At 39.8% G+C, this 21,430-nt stretch overlaps 1 protein-coding gene across 1 annotated transcript in view; it reads left to right on the top strand.

Moving 5' to 3' along the window:
• The first annotated feature begins 478 nt into the window (after positions 1 to 478).
• SLC27A6 (solute carrier family 27 member 6) overlaps positions 479 to 21,430 on the top strand; it is a 76,847-nt gene continuing 55,895 nt past the window's right edge. Inside the window, exons 1-2 of the mRNA XM_005909322.2 lie at positions 479 to 1,157; positions 16,545 to 16,748. Of these exons, the coding sequence (XP_005909384.2) occupies positions 629 to 1,157; positions 16,545 to 16,748 (733 nt within the window). The 5' untranslated portion in view covers positions 479 to 628. The remainder of the gene's footprint in view (positions 1,158 to 16,544; positions 16,749 to 21,430) is intronic.

Here is a 21,430-nt window from a genome sequence, read left to right as displayed (position 1 = left end):
CGGGGACCCATCTCGCCCGAGGGGAGCCCAGGGGGCGCTGGGCTGCTGCGCGGGCACAGCCCGGGCGGCACTGCGGGCCGGGGGATCCCACAAGACCTGGCGACACCCTGGACGGAGGCGTGGCCCCGACACCCTGCGCGGTTCTGCAGGATCCAGGCGGGAAGCCGCTGTGTATCTCAGTCTTCGCCACCCCAGCTTCTCTCGGCTCGAATTCAGCCTCCAAGTTGCAGGCACCGGAGAGCATCTGCCCCCGAGGGTGGTGGGCTATTCTCAGGAGCTTGAAAGGCACCGGGGACTGATCCAACTAGCCCGGAGAGAACTGGTAGGTGCCTCAGAACTCCGCAGGGCGCGGGCCGCCGTCGGGGTTCAGAAGTCAATGTGTGCTGTGCTGCATTCCTCGATCCCCCCCGGAGGCCCCTGAGCTTATCTCACTCTTGAACTGTTCACCCGCCAGGTGTCCTAGGACTTATCCCCAGCATTCTTTGGAGCAACTTCTGTGCAGAAGACTTTTAACTCAGTTTCGCAAGAGTTCTTCTCCCTCCCATAAAGGTTGGGGCGAACTGCAGGTGCTAGCCTTGCACATTGCCGACTGGTGGTCTCGGCAGAGAGGTGCCCCCGGGAGAGAACAATGGCAGAACCGGGATCTGGGCTGCCTTCTGGTCTTGCGGTCCCCACTTTCCTGCCGTGGCTAACAGGACTAGGGGCTGGAATGGTCTTCCTGAGCTTCTTGCAGAAACTCCTGTACCCTTACTTCTGGAGTGACCTCTGGTACCTGCTGAAGATGGTTCGCTGTGGACTTTGGACGACAGGGAAGCACGGACAGAAAGGGGAGCTAGTCACTGTCCTGGATAAATTCCTGATCCAGGCCAAGAAGCGGCCCCAGAAACCTTTCATCATCTACGAGGGAGACATCTACACCTATGAGGATGTGGACAGGAGAAGTAATAAAGTGGCTCATGTCTTGCTGAACCATTCCCCGCTGAAAAGGGGCGATACTGTGGCTTTGCTGATGAGCAACGAACCGGATTTCGTTCACGTGTGGTTTGGCCTGGCCAAGCTGGGCTGCGTGGTGGCCTTCCTCAACTCCAACGTTCGATCGGTCTCCCTCCTGCATTGCATCCGCAGCTGTGAGCCCAGGGTCCTCGTGGTGGGTGCAGGTAGAGTATGGGAAATGAGCTGCTTGAGCAGAATGGCAGCCCTGCCTCCTATCCCACCCCCACCGGCCTCATTTTTTTTTTTGTTAGAACCAATTAGCAACTAGTATCCTGGGTATGTGATGAAGTGTGGATGTTAAGGGTACAAGTGGTTTAATTTCCCCTTCCCTCACTTCAATCACTGTTGTAGATGACTAATTATCAGGACAGCTTCTGAAGAACTTTACTGAAATCTCAGACTTTTCTGAAATCTTATTATTTTAGCAAAGGGACAGGATGAGTCTAAGGGGCACATTTTACTGTTCTTGCTACCTTCAGTGAGTACAAGAACACAGAGAGAGCTTGGTAAGTTCTAAATTTTGTCAGATCTGACAAAATTATCTGATGTGAAGGAAGACAATCCTGTTTCATTGTGGAATACCTTCTGCCTCTAATAGTAGCACTATTGAATTTGACTGCCTTTGCAGAAGAAACATGTTTAATTAGAAGTGCATGAATTCCTGTCTTCATGTCTGCTCTTATTCTGCACTGCCTGCAAGCTAGGATTTGCCTGGCAAAGTTGGACTTCCAGCCAGTGGCAAGCTCTTGGCAGACTCTCAGTCTCTTTCTCCCCCATCTCCTTACCCCACCGGTGCATCATTTTATCTTTCTTTCCAGTAAGTGCTGACCTTCTTCCCCTCCCCTTGGATTTAGGCTTTGGATACGTATACTGACAGTGAACTATAAAGAAAAGTTTTTGGTTGAGTGCCTGACTAATGAAGAACCTAGGATGATAAGTTGCATAACAGGGAAAACGAAGTATGAAAATTGATAACTTATTTGGTATAATCTAAGTGGTTTATGCACATGTTTCTTTCATGAGGGTAGGAAGGTAGAGGATCATGGCAAAGACCTTAGTGAAAATATTTAAGTATTTTAGGTTAATAGATACATTCTGACACCTCATATGGACTTCTCAGATGACACTAGTGATAAAGAACCGGCCTGCAAGTGCAGGAGACATAAGAGATGCGGTTTCGATCCCTGGGTCAAGAAGACCCCCTGCAGGAGGGCATGGCAACTCACTGCAGTATTCTTGCCTAGAGAATCCCATGGACAGAAGAGCCTGGTGGGCTATAGTCATATAGAATCTTTAGATTCACAGAGAAATATGGGGGGATCTACATTTATATACCACTGATTTATAAAGTATAGTACTTTGTGTGTACCCTTTTTTATATAATAATTGTATATCACATGAAAATGAGTTAGCCAATATATAGTAAAAAAAAAAAAAAAGTTATTTATTCAAGGCTTTCACTTTTGCTTGTTTCCTTTGTCCTTCCAGCTCAAATTGTGACTAGATGAAGAAGCAAAATGTTTGTTCTTTTTAATTTATGATCATATTTTTAATGGAAAGGCATTTTATTTTAAATATAGCAGTGTGTACATGTCAATCCCAGACTCCCAAATGTGTCTTATTACTCTTAAGGACTGATTTTATCTTAAATTACTGGAGTGGATAAACCAGAAATCCTCTCGTGGTTTTTTTTTGTTTTTTTTTTAATTCAACAGTTATATCCTCCAAGATTGAAATTCAACTCTTCACCTTGGAAAAAGGTTAGCTAGTATAACACTTCTTTGAACTGTAGCAATAAGTAGAATAAAGGAGTCACACAGAGGTTCCACAACATGGTGAAGCAGTGTTTACCTCTCGTGCCATGGGCAGTGATAATATGAATACAGCAGGGAAAACTATCACAGTTCATCTTAGGATATATTCTGACATTTTAGTTGCTCATTCTAATTTCACACAGAGGTTCCATAACATGGTGAAGCAGTGTTTACCTCTCGTGCCATGGGCAGTGATAATATGAATACAGCAGGGAAAACTATCACAGTTCTTCTTAGGATATATTCTGACATTTTAGTTGCTCATTCTAATTTAGATTGCAGTTTCTGGAGCAAATCTGAACCTTAGATTGTGCAAAGAAAGAAGAGCAAACTAGAAGGGCCACAATATCTCTGAAAAGATTTCTGTGGCCATGATGTTGAGGTCAACCTGAGAAACATCTCATATCCTGTCTCCTGAGGGCCTCCTCCTGAAGTGTGTAGGGCTGTTTAACTCTCAGAATAGAGTTTTCAAACTTTGGTGTTGACTGAGCTGTTGCCCAATTAGGACCAACTAATTTTGCAGTTTTACTTGTGCCAGCTTTTGCTTTGCTTGCCAATAACTAATAGCATTGTTTCCTTATTTTTGTTTTTACCATTACCAGACAAGTTTTGTGTATGAAAGCCACATTGGGATGCTGGAATTTAAGCCAAACATGTTTAATTAATTTGCTCAGTAAGTAGGTACCTGGAGAATTCAACCTTAAATCCTAGTAACAATTCTTTATAGCACACCTCCAAAATATATAAATAGCATATGTTTCTTTCAAAGATAGGAGAATTCCCTTTTAGTTAACTGCTAGTTTTGTTTTGTTTTGTAAGACAGCATGGCTTCCATCACAGTCACTTTTCTGTATCTGAAGCTCTTACCCTGAAAACTGTATTCTTGGCATCTTGAGTCTAATCCATGAGCAATATATACATATAGTTTTTAAAACTTTACATTTCAGAGTTCTTAAATTCCCATTGGATGTTTCTAATGGAGATGTACTATTAAATCCTTATATCTCCAGCAAGAGTGTATTGAAGTGGAAAGACCAGACAGTGTTAGATAAGCTGGACAGCCCCAGGTCTCACTTCTGATCTGCCACTTCTTAATTGTGTGATTGAAAAACAAGGTCCTCAGCTGCTTTGAGTGATATTTTGCTTTGCTGTGAATTGGTGAAAATACCATCTCCTTCACAGTGTAATTCTGAGGATTAAATGGCAGTTTTGGTGAAATGACTAGCTGAGTCACTAGTGCATACAAAGTAAATCCTTGGTGAATCGAAATAATTGCTATTATCATTGTAAAGTCATTGGAGGCTTTTACTAAGGGATTTCACTTGAATTTTGATGGCACATTCTAATTTGGTATTAGCTACAAAAAAGACTAGTAAGTCATCTGTTTGGTCCAGGACGTTTAACACTTTGCTATGTTTTAGCAAAATTCATGTTATATAAAACCAGCGTCAAACAAGTTTTATAGGCAGGCCAGGTAATGTCCACGGTGGTCCGTGGTGATAGATGACATTACAATCATGACAGTTGCCCGATAGTTCTGTCTCCAGAATAAGAATAAACATTATTCTTGCTCTAGTGGTTGCTAACAAAGATATCAATGTTGCCATTTACTCAAGGCTGACTATGTAAAAGGTGTACCCAGTACCTTTGAAAGGCAAGTGCACAGCTATAGTTTAGAAACTAAGAGGGAAAGAAGTTCACTGAGGGTCTAGGGTGACACAGCTTAGTAGGTGCAGATCAGACCCAAAACCTGGTCTCTGATCTAAGACTCTGCTGTATTACACATTATAGGTTTCTGGGGCTGTTAATCCCCTTTTGCTATAACCATGAAAAAATTGCATTCCAGTTATATAAATATAGTAAAATTAAAAGTTGCCAGTGTTAAGACATCAGGTTTTTAATGCTCCTATCACTAGAAAAAATGTAAATGCTTATAAAACTATTATTCCTTTTTCTCAGTCTGAAGACTCAAAAATAGTTGCAAAGAAGTGTTACTGTATTTGTGTAGTTTGATTTAGAAGATGTGTCAAGTGGCGTCCCAACTTTCTTTGGAAAATTTCAGCACTTATTGAATATTAAATCATCTTAGATCAAACCTAGTCCTTTCCCCCCAATATTTCAACTCTGATTTTGCCAACAGTGCCTGCAGCCAATATTATCATCTACCTATATAGGCTTTTCTCTTTACTCAGTACAAACATGAAATGTTGAGGTATTTGTATGTAGTATTTAAAAGTTTATGTAATTATATCCTTTGACATATGTAGCAATAATAAATAAGTCTCTTCCATTTTTATAGCACTGTGTAAGTAATAAACTATTTTTAGATGCATTGCCTTATGTCATCTTCACCACAGCCATAGTCTGGTTCTAAAGAGGAGGGAAGCATGGATCGGAGTGGGCAAGTACATTGCTCAAGCTCCTGCCTTTAGGAGAGGCAGTGTGGGACGGGAGCCTGGATTTTCTGATGTTGAGCACACCTTTGTCTTTGTCCTCATTTCTGCTCCGGCCCATTTCCTCATCTCCATCTTTTCCCTTTCTCTTCCCTTCCCTCCAGGCCCCTCCCTCTGCCCTGCTGCTTTCCCGGAGCTCTCTCTGTCATCTTCCATCTGGTCATCTACTTGGTTTTGTTATTTTTCCCACCAATCCTCTTGCCTCAGGCACTGTGTGCCATGGCTCTCTCACTGACTTGGTGGAATGGTAAAGTTGTGTTTGCCAGATCACGTAGAGGTACTTGTGCAACTTGGAGGACTTGGCCAAGAGCTCAAATGTAAGCTCTTTGAGCTGAGGGAGTTTGTTCTGTTTGCTGCTAAATTCTTAGAACTTAGTGTAAAAGAGATGCTCAATAAGTAATTACTGTCTGGATGAATGAATAGGTGATCAATCTAATGAAAAACTTTAAGGTACACAAGGGGCATTCAGTAACTGTTTATTTACTTGCCTGTTTTTGCCCAGGAATTGTCCCCGTGCTGTTCTTCTGGTAGCTGATTTTGGCAGTAGATATATCAATGAGTTACTGGTTATGTTATTTTATATCAGTGTTGCTAAATGTTAGAATCATGACTCCCTGAAAGTCAAAGCATTTTAAGCTTTGTAGTCTTTAGTTTCTGGAGAAGGCAATGGCACCCCACTCCAGTACTCTTGCCTGGAAAATCCCATGGACGGAGGAGCCTGGTAGGCTGCAGTCCATGGGGTCGCTGAGGGTCGGACACGACTGAGCGACTTCACTTTCCCTTTTTACTTTCATGCATTGGAGAAGGAAATGGCAACCCACTCCAGTGTTCTTGCCTGGAGAATCCCAGGGACAGTGGAGCCTGGTGGGCTGCCGTCTATGGGGTCGCACAGAGTCGGACACAACTGAGGCGACTTAGCACCAGCAGCAGCTGCAGCGGTCTTTAGTTTCTAGACTTAGTATCCACAAAATTTCAGATTTACTTGCATTTTTGTATTTTCTGGGCTCAGCAGTAAAGAATCTGCCTGCAGTGTAGGAGACGCAGGAGATATGGGTTCGATCCCTGGGTTGGGAAGATTCCCTGGAGAACGGCATGGCAACCCACTCCAGTATTCTTGCCAGGAAAATCCCACGGACAGAGGAGCCTGGTGGGCTACGGTCCATGGAGTTGCAAAGAGTCGGACACAGCTGAAGCGACTGAACATGCGTGCATTCATGCATGCATGTAATTTGCACTCTCTCCTTTCTCAGTGTATCACATATTAAATCGTTATAATTATAAGTAAACAACTGAAAAGTATATATTAATATTACCCTGGACCTTTTTACTTTAGATTCAATAGGATGTTGTGTCTCAACCTTCTGGGAAGGGTTTTGTTTCTCTTCACAAGAAGTACACTCTTATGTTGGTTCTCTAAACTTAAAATAATGCGTGCAGCATTGCCCTGTCCGTTTTCATGATCTGTTGCATTCACACTGTGCAGGAGCAAATGTTCCAGTTAACAATCAAACCATTGTAATTCTCCAAATGACTTTCAACCGTAAAGACATCTGCTTTTCAAAGACCAAGAGGAATAGTTAGAGGAAAAAATAAAAACCCTTTAAGTTCTATAGAAAGTAAGACATATTCAGATAGATGAGATGTGGCTCATGTGAACCTGTACTATTTTATCCATGTACTATGCTAGCCTCGACATATCTATTTTCATTTTCAAGGCATTTCTATACTTTTAAGTAGAGTAGACTGAATGGCTGTTTTGCCTTTTTTTTTTTCCTCTCATTTTAGACTCAGCTAGGTCAAGGAATACCTCCAAAAAAAAAAAAAAAAAAAAAATATATATATATATATATAATTAATTTTGATTGTTCATGATTTACTAGTTGGAAAAGGTAGTATTCTAAGGATGATTATTTTCTTCACTGATCATGAGGAGTTCTTATATACAGTTTATGCTGAACACGTGTTTGCTATAAGGGAATGAAACTTGAATACTGACAGGAGCAAAAACAATTTAAAGAGGGACTGTGCCTCCTCAGCGGAGAAGGCAATGTCACCCCACTCCAGTACTCTTGCCTGGAAAATCCCATGGACAGAGGAGCCTGGAAGGCTGCAGTCCATGGGGTCGCTGAGGGTCGGACACAACTGAACGACTTCACTTTCCCTTTTCACTTTCATGCATTGGGGAAGGAAATGGCAACCCACTCCAGTGTTCTTGCCTGGAGAATCCCAGGGACGGGGGAGCCTTGTGGGCTGCCATCTCTGGGGTCGCACAGAATCGGACACGACTGATGCAACTTAGCAGCAGCAGCAGTGCCTCCTCAGAGAAGTTGCAAGCCCGAACTGGAAAAACACACATCTAAGTAATAATTATTTATTGGAAATATGATGTGTTGCATTAACAACAAACGAAGTATTCTACATTTTACTTTCTTGCACAATTTTGCCTATAATAAATATACTGTCTATGCCCTAAAAGATGTGGGGACAGCTGAAAATGAAACCCGGAAACCCATTTACAAACTTGTGTGTACCCATTCAGAGCAGTTAATAAAATTGCTTCAGGGAAGAATATGTTATCATGAATGAATAATTATGCACTTCCTAGGGCTATTATTATCAGTAAACTATTATTTGTAAAAATAACTGACACATCGTTGATGATGAGATTAGTGTCTGGCTTGATAAGAACTATTGTTATCTACATCATGATATATATTGCTTTAGGATTGCTTACTTAAGCATCAATTTTCTTAGGCACCATAACCTGCCCAGGTGTTCTGTGAGAAACCCATTGAGCTGTTGTTAAGCAACAGATGGTAGCTAAGAGCGTGTGATGAGATCTACAATTTCAATTTGGTTTCTGTGTAAATATTGCTTTGTAGGATGGAAACCTCACATTAACCATGTGTAGTTGAATTTCATATTAGTTTTAGTAATGCATAAAAGTTTATTTTTTAATATAAATTTATTTATTTTAATTGGAGGCTAATTACTTTACACTATTGTATTGGTTTTGCCATACATTGACATGAATCCACCACGGGTGTACATGTATTCCCCATCATAAACACCCTTCCCACCTTCCTCTGGATCCCATCCCTCTGGGTCATCCCAGTGCACCAGCCCCAACCATCCTGATCATGCATAGAATCTGGACTGGCAATTCATTTCACATATGATAATATACATGTTTCAATGTCATTCTCCCAAATCATCCAACCCTCACCCTCTCCCCCAGGGTCCAAAAGACTATTCTATACACCTGTGTCTCTTTTGCTGTCTCACATACAGGGTTATCGTTACCATCTTTTTAAATTCCATATATATGCGTTAGTATATTGTATTGGTGTTTTTCTTTCTGGCTTACTTCACTCTGTATAATAGAGTCCAGTTTCATCCATCTCATTAGAACTGATTCAAATGTATTCTTTTTAATGGCTGAGTAGAAGGCACTGGCAACCCACTCCAGTACTCTTGCCTGGAAAATCCCATGGATGGAGGAGCCTGGTAGGCTGCAGTCAATGGGGTTGCGAAGAGTCGGACAGGACTGAGTGACTTCACTTTCACTTTTCACTTTCCTACATTGAGAAGGAAATGGCAACCCACTCCAGTGTTCTTGCCTGGAGACTCCCAGGGACGGAGGAGTCTAGTGGGCTGCCATCTCTGGCGTCTCACAGAGTTGGACACAACTAAAGTGACTTAGCAGCAGCTGCAGCAATACTCCATTGTGTATATGTACCACAGCTTTCTTATCCATTTGTCTGCTGATGGACATCTAGGTTGCTTCCATGTCCTGGCTATTATAAACAGTGATGCGATGAACATTGGGGTACACGTGTCTCTTTCAATTCTGGTTGCCTTGGTGTGTATGCCCAGCAGTGCTATTGCTGGGTCGTATGGCAGTTCTATTTCCAGTTTTTTAAGGAGTCTCCACACTATTCTCCATAATGGCCATACTAGTTTGCATTCCCACCAACAGTGTAAGAGGGTTCCCTTTTCTCCACACCCTCTCCAGCATTTATTGCTTGTAGACTTTTGGATAGCAGCCATTCTGACTGGCGTGAAATGATACCTCATTGTGGTTTTGATTTGCATTTCTCTGATAATGAGTGATGTTGAGCATCTTTTCATGTGTTTGTTAGCCATCTGTATGTCTTCTTTGGAGAAATGTCTGTTTAGTTCTTTGGCCCATTTTTTGATTGGGTCATTTATTTTTCTGGAATTGAGCTATAGGAGTTGCTTGTATATTTTTGAGATTAATTCTTTGTCAGTTGCTTCATTTGCTATTAGTTTTTCCCATTCTGAAGGCTGTCTTTTCACCTTGCTTATAGTTTCCTTTGTTGTGCAGAAGATTTTAATTTTAATTAGGTCCCATTTGTTTATTTTTGCTTTTATTTCCAATATTCTGGGACGTGGGTCATAGAGGATCCTGCTGTGATGTATGTCGGAGAGTGTTTTGCCTATGTTCTCCTCTAGGAGTTTTATAGTTTCTGGTCTCATGTTTAGATCTTTAATCCATTTTGAGTTTATTTTTGTGTATGGTGTTAGAAAGTGTTCTAGTTTCATTCTTTTACAAGTGGTTGACCAGTTTTCCGAGCCCCACTTGTTAAAGAGATTGTCTTTTCTCCATTATATATTCTTGCCTCCTTTGTCAAAGATAAGGTGTCCATAGGTGTGTGGATTTATCTCTGGGTTTTCTACTTTGTTCCATTGATCTATATTTCTATCTTTGTGCCAGTACCATACTGTCTTAATGACTGTGGCTTTGTAGTAGAGCCTGAAGTCAGGCAGGTTGATTCTTCCAGTTCCATTCTTCTTTCTCAAGATTGCTTTGGCTATTCAAGGTTTTTTGTATTTCCATATAAATTGTGAAATTATTTGTTCTAGCTCTATGAAAAATACCGTTGGTAGCTTGACAGGGATTGCATTGAATCTATAGATTGTTTTGGGTTGTATACTCATTTTCACTATATTGATTCTTCTGATCCATGAACACGGTATATTTTTCCATCTATTAGTGTCCTCTTTGATTTCTTTCACCAGTGTTTTATAGTTTTCTATATATATGTCTTTTGTTTCTTTAGATAGCTATATCCCTAAGTATTTTATTCTTTTTGTTGCAATGGTGAATGGAATTGTTTCCTTAATTTCTCTTTCTATTTTCTCATTATTAGTGTATAGAAATGCAAGGGATTTCTGTGTGTTGACTTCATATCCTGCGACTTTACTATATTCATTGCTTAGCTCTAGTAATTTTCCGGTGGAGTCTTTAGGGTTTTCTATTTAGAGGATCATGTCATCTGCAAACAGTGAGAGTTTTACTTCTTCTTTTCCAATTTCAGATCAGATCAGATCAGTCGCTCAGTCGTGTCTGACTCTTTGTGAGCCCATGAATCGCAGCATGCCAGGCCTCCCTGTCTATCACCAACTCCCGGAGTTCACTCAGACTCACGTCCATCGAGTTGGTGATGCCATCCAGCCATCTCATCCTCTGTCACCCCCTTCTCCTCCTGCCCCCAATTCCTCCCAGCATCAGAGTCTTTTCCAATGAGTCAACTCTTAGCGTGAGGTGGCCAAAGTACTGGAGTTTCAGCTTTAGCATCATTCCTTCCAAAGAAATCCCAGGGCTGATCTCCTTCAGAATGGACTGGTTGGATCTCCTTGCAGTCCAAGGGACTCTCAAGAGTCTTCTCCAACACCACAGTTCAAAAGCATCAATTCTTCGGCGCTCAGCCTTCTTCACAGTCCAACTCTCACATCCATACATGACCACAGGAAAAACCATAGCCTTGACTAGATGAACCTTTGTTGGCAAAGTAATGTCTCTGCTTTTGAATATGCTATCTAGGTTGGTCATAACTTTCCTTCCAAGGAGTAAGCGTCTTTTAATTTCATGGCTGCAGCCAACATCTTCAGTGATTTTGGAGCCTCCCAAAATAAAGTCAGCCACTGTTTCCACTGTTTCCCCATCTATTTCCCATGAAGTGATGGGACCGGATGCCATGATCTTCATTTTCTGAATGTTGAGCTTTAAGCCAACTTTTTCACTCTCCTCTTTCACTTTCATCAAGAGGCTTTTGAGTTCCTCTTCACTTTCTGCCATAAGGGTGGTGTCATCTGCATATCTAAGGTTATTGGTATTTCTCCTGGCAATCTTGATTCCAGCTTGTGTTTCTTCCAGTCCACCGTTTCTCATTATGTACTCTGCATATAAGTAAAATAAACAGGGTGACAATATACAGCCTTGACGTACTCCTTTTCCTATTTGGAACCAGTCTGTTGTTCCATGTCCAGTTCTAACTGTTGCTTCCTGACCTGCATACAAATTTCTCAAGAGGAAGATCAGGTGGTCTGGTATTCCCATCTCTTTCAGAATTTTCCACAGTTTATTGTGATCCACACAGTCAAAGGCTTTGGCATAGTCAATAAAGCAGAAATAGATGTTTTTCTGGAACTCTCTTGCTTTTTCCATGATCCAGCAGATGTTGGCAATTTGATCTCTGGTTCCTCTGCCTTTTCTAAAACCAGCTTGGATTCCTTTTATTTCTTTTTCTGCTCTGAATGCTATGGCCAAAACTTCCAAAACTATGCTCAACCGTAGTGGTGGGAGTGGGCACCCTTGTCTTGTTCCTGACTTTAGGGGAAATGCTTTCAATTTTTCACCATTGAGGATAATGTTTGCTGTGGATTTGTCATATATAGCTTTTATTATGTTGAGGTGTGTTCCTTCTAGTCCTGCTTTCTGGAGGGTTTTTTATCATAAATGGATGTTTGATTTTGTCAAAGGCTTTCTCTGCATCTACTGAGATAATCATATGGTTTTTATTTTTCAATTTGTTAATGTGGTGTATTACATTGGTTGATTTGTGGATATTGAAGAATCCTTGCATCCCTGGGATAAAGCCCACTTGGTCATGATGTATAATCTTTTTAATGTGTTGTTGGATTCTGTTTGCTAGAATTTTGTTAAGGATTTTTGCATCTATGTTCATCAGTGATATTGGCCTGTAGTTTTCTTTTTTGTGTGTGTGGCATCTTTGTCAGGTTTTAGTATTAGGGTGATGGTGGCCTTATAGAATGACTTTTGGAAGTTTACCTTCCTCTGCAATTTTCTGGAAGAGTTTGAGTAGGATAGGTGTTAGCTCTTCTCTAGATTTTTGGTAGAATTCAGCTGTGAAGCCATCTGGTCCTGGGCTAAAAGTTTAAAGTTAAATGTTTGCCAGTGTTTTAAAACACTATGCTATGAGCAATTACCATTGAAAATATTAGTTTGTTTTATGTAGAATAAAGTTATTTATGGAGTTGGAAATGGCAACCCACTCCAGTATTCTTGACTGGAAAATCTCATGGACAGAGGAGCCTGGTGGGCCACAGTCCACGATGTTGCAGAGTCGGACATGACAGAGCGACTGAGCACAGCACAAGATAATTTTAAAACAATGTCTGTAAGTCAGGCAGAGAAACACAAATATCATATGGTATCACTTATATGTGGAATCTAAAAAGTGCTTCAAATAGATTCAAATGGACTTATTTACAAAACAGAAACAAACTCAGAGACATAGAAAACAAACTTACAGTTACCAAAGAGGAAAGGAGGGAAGGGATATATTAAGACAGTACTATCCCTAAAGCAGTTAATCAGCAAAGTCCTGCTGTATAGCACAGGAAGCTACATTCAATACCTTATAATAAGCTATAATGAAAAAGAATATATATGTATGTATGACTGAATCATTTACTGTACATCAAAAACAAACTAACACAGCGATGTAGATCAACTATACCTCAATTAAAAAAAAAGTTTTTAATGCAGAATGAATAACATAATTCACACTAATGGTATATTCAAGGAATATATTACATTTTTACTCATTGATTTCATAGTCTCAGAAATGTGAATGAAACATAGCAATGGTATAGAAACAAGAAATTAATTTGTACAAACAGTGGTAAATGTTTATAAGCAGAGATTGTAATTAACCTCTTTTTATGCTTGCAACCCCACCTAAACCAATGCATGCGAGAAACAGTGTGTATTTCTTGGAAGAATGTATTGCTTTGAAAAGAGAGATTCTGTCTTCTCCTGTGTTGTAGACTTTGTTAAATCTCATGGAATTTTCATCTGTCTCAATTTCTTATGGTAACTTACTATTACTACCTGCACCTACAGTGGATCCCATGAGTTGGATTCCATATCCAGCAACTATGATTGTGTGCCAGGCACAGCTGGTGAAAGGGCAGAGCAGGACAGCCATTATTCTTCTGAGGTGCTTACAGTTCTGTAGCTTTCAGTGGTAGGACACTTCACTAAGAGTAAATCTTCACGAAACACAGCCAAGTCTTCATGAAGTATTTAAACAAAAGCTATTTTCGGGGGGGGGGCAGAAATAAATATGTAAAATTTACAAAGTGACACTAAAACTTGCCATTTTATTGAGAAAGCCTGACAGTGACAAGTAAATAATGATCCTTTATCCCCTACAAGATTTTTCAAATATCTATCTCAATTTTCACTCTCCTCATCCATACTTCCTACCACTATTAAAGAAATAACTTGTTTAGATAAAATTCTGTTTGTTAATTCTAAATGTCTCAGCTAAGTCAATTTCATTATAATCCATGAAGGAGATTAAATTGTATCTCCTCTGATTCCTAGAAATCCACTCACTTCCTTTTTCTTGTAAAGGTCATCACTCTTAGTAAATACTATGATTTTTTTAGACTCTACAGTTCCAACAAAGATTTTGATCCACAGTTAATCATATTGTAACTTTCTTGGCACCTATTTTGCCAATTTAGACACATATATTATTAAGAACATATAAAATTTATCTTGTTAATTTACAGTTCCAGGTGACAGACTTAAAGTTAAGGGAATGAAATGGGTTAGTTCAGACTTGTACTTATACATTCAAAATGCCGGAAAGAATCATTTAAGCAAAATCTAGTGCTAAAAATTAAGAGAAAATACAAAGTCCAGATCATTTGTTTGTCTTGCTTTTTCATTTATTTATGACTCATCCTTCCCCCAGCATTCCTTATGATTTTTTCACTTCTTCTTCTTACCAAAGCAATCTGTATAGAACAATATGCTGTGTATGCTCAGTAGAGAAAGATTTTTCTCTGGAATCTGACATCTTATTTTATTTGAATTTGTTAAAAAAAATAAAAATTAATGAAAAATATTTCAATCGCCAATTTGCCTCCCCAATCCTAACATGTCAACTCCTTACCATTTTTCTGTGTTTCCTTAGTTTTCTTGTGAGTTTCCTAGTCCAATTTGACATATTTCTCTTGCTGCTTCTTTGTAATCAATCTGGATTATAGATTTTGAGGAAGTAAATCATGAGTTTTTTTCCAAATGTTTTGTATTTATAGTAGACCTGAGTCAGGACTGACAGATAGCTTTTTGAAAGAACCAGACACTTCTTTACATTTCCAGAAATATGTTTAATGCAGCACCCTGAATTTAACTTTAAAATAGAATATATCTAGTGATTATTTTTTAATTCTTGTTTAAAAAGTATTTTTAAAAAGTACTTAGATGGACAGGTCTATAATTATGTGGACTTTACCATTCTGACCAGGGTATATTTTACATTTAGTTGTATTTTTTATCATTGGCTTCATTTATGAGGTAATATATAGATTTTAGAGTTAGTTAGACTTAGGTTAGACTAACAGTTCTATTCACCAACTTGTGACCTTGGTTGAGTTAGCTTCCCAGGGCTGCTGTAATAAAATAACACAAACTGGGTAAGCTTAAAATACAAAAATTCATTCCCTTTCAGATATGGGGACTAAAAGTATACAATCAAAGTATCTGCAGGCCCATGTCCCCTCTGAAGGGTCTAAGAAAAAAAAATCTTCCCTGTCGTCTTCATAACTTCTGGTGGTTGCTGGTGATCTTAAACATTCCTCACATTAACTCCAAAAGGCCACTGCTTAATGTCCCTGTGGATGTTAACATAGATTTTAAGATAAATAATGTAGCACTCAGAAATCCCTTTTATCTCAAAAAATAAAACTGCAGCACCCATGTAGAACATGAAAGAGGACATGGTTAAAGATCCATGTTAAAGGAAGGGAGCATTACATTTTAAAAGAATTTAAAGAATATTAAGAACTGTTTGTCTGTCTACTCTAGGGGAAAAAAAAAAAAAAAGATGCCTCACTCACTTACACGTCATCCAGGAATGATGATGCTCTGCTTCTTTTGTGTCCCATAGAGTGCCAGGTACCCTCACACTAAATATTTCCTCCTCAAGGATTTGCACCCACCTTCCAGCTCCCTCCTTTTCTACCAGTATTGTCCTGGAGAGATGACAGTGTCTCCTACATTGCAGGTCAGATTAAGAAGGTCTAGTCAGTCTCCCAGAGGTCCTCAACACAGTCTCCCCTATACAATCACGCTTTAGTTATCTGTACAGTAGATGATTCCTGAGATGAGTATCCCTTTGCCTTTCTCAAGCCTGGACTTCAACCCAGACCCTTGATACTGTGAAGACGCCTTAGCTCTTCAGGCCTGAAGACACCTGCGCTTGCAGTTTTCTACTCTTTTGACTTCTTTTTTGCTTGATGCTGGTTCTACTGAGGCCTTGGATCGCACTGCTACTGTACACTGTGAATCCTGCCACCTTTTCTGGAAAGTGTTCTTTTCCTTCTTTTGCTTTCAAAGACCTTTTACCTTTAATAATTCTGATCCAGAGGAAAGAGCATCTCTAAATCTCCTCCTTTAACTTTTCACTCTGAAATGGCATCTAAGGCAGACTCTTGTGAATCCATAATCTGGAATCTTGTGCTTCCGGAGCAGTCAGATGTTTCTCTTGGATTGTTGCATTACAGTGGAGCTGAGCAGTGACAGACAGATGGCTTTTTAGAATAATGAGATACTGAGTTGTATTTCAGAAAGAATGTTCAGAAAGAATGTTCAGATGTTCAGGGCAGTGTCCAGAATTTAAATTTAAGGCAAATTACAGAAACAGAGTTTTATTTAAAAAATTGAGGGGAAAAAAAACACAGCCTGGATAATGGGATCTCCAAATTTCAGTTTGAATTGGTTTTTTTGCATTGATGAAATTAGGTAATAACTAGATTTTCCTTTAAGTTGGTCATGTTGAAACAGAATCATAAAATGGCTAGGATGTTACTTATCCAATGTGAAAAGGAAGTTGGCATTGTATTTACATTTCATCCCTGTTCCAACAGGCAAAAGAACACACAAGGTGAGTGGTTTGAGATTTATGTCTTATTTACTTATTCCTAATCCTTTGATTTTTAGGTTTTCTAGAAACTATAGAAGACATTCTTCCAAGACTCCCAGAAGGTATCAGCATTTGGGCAATGAAAGACTCTGTTCCACAAGGCATAATTTCACTCAAAGAAAAACTGAGCACAGCATCTGACTGTCATGTGCCACGCAGCCACCATGCTATCTCAAACACCAAGACTCCTTATCTTTATATTTTTACTTCTGGAACAACAGGTATGATCCATTTGTTCGTGAAACTTAAAAAGAATGCAGTGTATTATATTTGAAAAGCAACCAGTTTGGACAAATCTTTGCCGTGTGTAGCTGTAACTGAGCAAAGGACTTGAGTACCCAAGGTATAGAAAGCCAAACTCTGATAGCAGGAGATTGCAGAAAAATAAGGATTTATTGCAGCCCACCAAGCCTCAGATCCACTTCAACTTGACCTTTGAGTTGGGGGTTTCTTAAAGGAGAAGAATAAAGAAGCTAGGGTTAGTCATCATCTTGTGACAGTTCTGTGACAATTTGGGGAGTCAGGATGACTCTGGTTTACAACTCTCTGGCAAGGTGGTCCTTGGCTTGAGGGTCTGTGAGCTCATCTTGCCCTGGAGAAACAATCTGTTAACAATAGCTGTGATAATCACTTTAGTGCTTTATCTATGTCATCAGCAACAGCATTTAGTCATCTGATGCTGGTTGATTACCTTTCAGTTCCCTGGGGATTGAGGTCAGAGGGGACAAGAAAGGGAACAAAGCTTTGGATAGAGAGTTCGTAAAAGAATTTGGTTTTAGTGGGGCTCAGTTTCATAGCTACCAAAAATCTGAGAAAGCGTGTATCCAAGAAAACCTGGGTTTTTTTAGATCTTTGAACTCTCAAACTTGGATGGAAAATGTAATAGCTTTACCTTTAGCTTGGCAAGTCACCGTGTTCACTTGGCCATTGTTGCAAGTGGAAAGATTTTCAAGTTTGGTAGTACAAATGGCACTGGAATATCTGAAGACTTGATCCAGCCCAGTTACTCAGAGTGTGAAATTTGGACTGCTTCTTTGGCAGGATCTTTGCTAGCCTCCCTTAGATGCCCGATATATAAATGAAAAGATGTTTAAATGTTTGTAATCATCCTTCTGAATTAAAAAATCCATTAGTCTACTTTAAAACAGGTTTCTCTATTCTTGTATAAAATGTTAATTCCTAAACACAATCCAAGTATAGAGCTACCATTGAAAAACCTGTAGTAAGCTCTCCTGGTTTTCCTTGGGTTGACTGGAACATGTGAGAAATAGGAAATCTTGAGATCTTTGCACGTTTGGGGGAGGTTACAAATAAGAATCAAGAAACTAACTTTCCTTTTATCAGGTAAACAACACACACACTCTTTGCGACACAAAGAATAATGAAACTACCTGGGAATTCAAAAGAAATGTTAAACTTAATTGATTCTGAGAAAAATTGAATGGTATTAATGGTAGTTTGAATAAACTTTTGTAATTAATTTGAAGATGACCAGGAGTTTGAACTGAGATGTGTTAAAAGCAGGGTACAGTCCATGGGGTTGCAGAGTCGGGCTTGACTGAGCGACTTTCACTTCACTTCAAAAGTTTTGGTACTTATTTTTTTTTTTTTTTGAGATTTACGTTTTATCTTTTATTTATTTTTTTAATTTAAATTTACTTATTTTAATTGGAGGCTAATTACTTTACAATATTGTATTGCTTTTGCCATACATCAACATGAATCCGCCATGGGTGTACACGTGTTCCCCATCCTGAACCCCCTCTCCCACCTCCTTCCCCATACTGTCCCTCTGGGTCATCCCAGTGCACCAGCTCCAAGCATCCTGTATCCTGCATCGAACCTAAACTGGCAATTGGTTTCATATATGATATTATACATGTTTCAATGCCATTCTCCCAAATCATCCCACCCTCTCCCTCTCCCACAGAGTCCAAAAGACTGTTCTATACATCAGTGTCTCTTTTGCTGTCTTGCATACAGGGTTATCGTTACCATCTTTCTAAATTCCATATATATGCGTTAGTATACTGTATTGGTGTTTTTCTTTCTGGCTTACTTCACTCTGTATAATAGGCTCCAGTTTCATCCACCTCATTAGAACTGATTCAAATATATTCTTTTTAATGGCTGAGTAATACTCCATCATGTATATGTACCACAGCTTTCTTATCCATTCATCTGCTGATGGACATCTAGGTTGCTTCCATGTCCTGGCTATTATAAACAGTGCTGCGATGAACACTGGGGTACACGTGTCTCTTTCCCTTCTGTGTGTGTATGCCTTGTGTATTTCCCTTCCCTTGGTGTGTATGCCCAGCAGTGGGATTGCTGGGTCATAAGGCTGTTCTATTTCCAGTTTTTAAGGAATTTCCACACTGTTCTCCATAATGGCTGTACTAGTTTGCATTCCCACCAACAGTGTAAGCGTACTTATTTCTTATGCACAGGTAGTATGGTAAGCAAAACTACTATTGCATAGTAAAGTTTTCTTACTTTGTTCTTTCCTTTTTTCTATTTGGAGGCTAACAATAATCTCTCTTATCCTGGAGATACGTGGTACTTTTCTGTTGTTGTTGTTCAGTTCAGTTCAGTTCAGTCGCTCAGTCGTGTCCGACTCTTTGCGACCCCATGAACCGCAGCACACCAGGCCTCCCTGTCCATCACCAACTCCCGGAGTCCACCCAAACCCATGTCCATCGAGTCAGTGATGCCATCCAACCATCTCATCCTCTGTCATCCCCTTCTCCTCCTGCCCTCTATCTTTCCCAGCATCAGCTCTTCACATCAGGTGGCCAAAGTATTGAAGTTTCAGCTTTAACATCAGTCTTTCCAATGAACACCCAGGACTAATCTCCTTTAGGATGGACTGGTTGGATCTCCTTGCAGTCCAAGGGACTCTCAAGAGTCTTCTCCAACACTACAGTTCAAAAGAATCAATTCTTTGGTGCTCAACCTTCTTTATAGTCCAACTCTCACATCCATACATGACCACAGGAAAAACCATAGCCTTGACTAGATGGACCTTTGTTTGCAAAGTAATATCTCTGCTTTTTAATATGCTGTCTAGGTTGGTCATAACTTTCCTTCCAAGGAGTAAGCATCTTTTAATTTCATGGTTGCAATCACCATCTGCAGTGATTTTGAAGCCCAGAAAAATAAAGTCAGCCACTGTTTCCACTGTTTCCCCATCTATTTCCCATGAAGTGATGGGACCAGATGCCATGATCTTAGTTTTCTGAATGTTGAGCTTTAAGCCAGCTTTTTCACTCTTCTCTTTCACTTTCATCAAGAGGCTTTTTAGTTCCTCTTCACTTTCTGCCATAAGGGTGGTGTCATCTGCATATCTGAGGTTATTGATATGTCTTCTGGCAATCTTGATTCCAGCTTGTGCTTCCTCCAGCCCAGCGTTTCTCATGATGTACCCTGCGTATAAGTTAAATAAGCAGGGTGACAATATATAGCCTTGATGTACTCCTTTTCCTATTTGGAACCAGTCTGTTGTTCCATGGCCAGTTCTAACTGTTGCTTCCTGACCTGGCTACAGGTTTCTCAAGAGGCAAGTCAGGTGGTCTGGTATTCCTATCTCTTAAAGAATTTTCCACAGTTTATTGTGATCCACACAGTTAAAGGCTTTGGCATAGTCAATAAAGCAGAAATAGATGTTTTTCTGGAACTCTCTTGCTTTTTTGATGGTCCAGCGGATGCTGGCAATTTGGTCTCTGGTTCCTCTGCCTTTTCTGAAACCAGCTTGAACATCAGGAAGTTCATGGTTCAGGTTGTTGTTGTTACTCTGTTTAAAACAGCTCTTATAAATGAACTGGGAAATGCTAATGTGTATCAAGTTGTCAGCATAAAGATGACCTGACTTAACTTTGAAAGAGACAATAAAATTTTGGAAATTATCTTTGAAAACTTCCAACAGAAGGTACTTGACAATTTGTCTTTATGCTGTTTTCTTATAAAAAGTGACTCTGGTCTTCAAAACAGTCTTTACCACTCTCCTCTCCCTGCAACCCTCCTCACCCCAAAGAGAATAGTGGGGAGCAGACTATTAACAGCTCCCGTCTTGAAGATTAAAACCAGTGTTTGATACATTTGCACAGCAGGCTGAAAGCAAAAGCACTATTAATTTTATTTGATATTTATTCATATTAAAGTTATACAGTACAAAGATGAAAATGCTAATAGTTTTAGAAATATTAGAGAGAAGTACCCTGCTAACCTATTCTCAAACCAATTGCATTCGGTATTTTTCTTGTTATTGTCATTCAGTCACTAAGTCGTGTCCAACTCTGCAACCCCATGGACTGCAGCATGCCAGACTTCCCTGTCCTTTACCATCTTCTGCAGTTTGCTCAAACTCATGTCCATTGAGTCAGTGATGCCATCCAACCATCCCATTCTCTGTCACTCCTTCTCATCCTGCCTTCAGTCTTTCCCAGTATCAGAGTCTTTTCCAGTGAGTCGGTTCTTTGCATCAGATAACCAAAGTATTGGAGCTTCAGCTTCAGCATCAGTCCTTGCATTGAATGTTTGGGGTTGATTTCCTTTAGGATTGACTGATGTAATCTCCTTGCTGTCCAAGGGACTCTCAAGAGTCTTCACCAGCACAGATCTTTCTGTAATCATCTCCATATATCTAAATAGCTTGAGAATTTTATTGGGTACTTCATAGGTGCACCCCCAAAAAATAGGTACTGCTTGTCCACAATGGAAGATGAAAATTTTATCTTCTTTCTTTACCACTCTCTCCCTCCAACTCAGATTTTTTCCTCTGATACACATACTTTCTCTCTCTGACATCACTCTATATATTGTTTCATCATAAATATTGGTTTGATTAGTTATCCATATCATAACTTAGTATTGATAGTTTGATAGTTATCAGTATCATAACTAT

The sequence above is a fragment of the Bos mutus genome, chromosome 7, assembly GCF_027580195.1.
Source record: "Bos mutus isolate GX-2022 chromosome 7, NWIPB_WYAK_1.1, whole genome shotgun sequence".
NCBI lineage: Eukaryota > Metazoa > Chordata > Mammalia > Artiodactyla > Bovidae > Bos > Bos mutus.
Note: the sequence above shows the minus strand (reverse complement) of the source record. Positions and strands in the feature narration are given on the sequence as shown.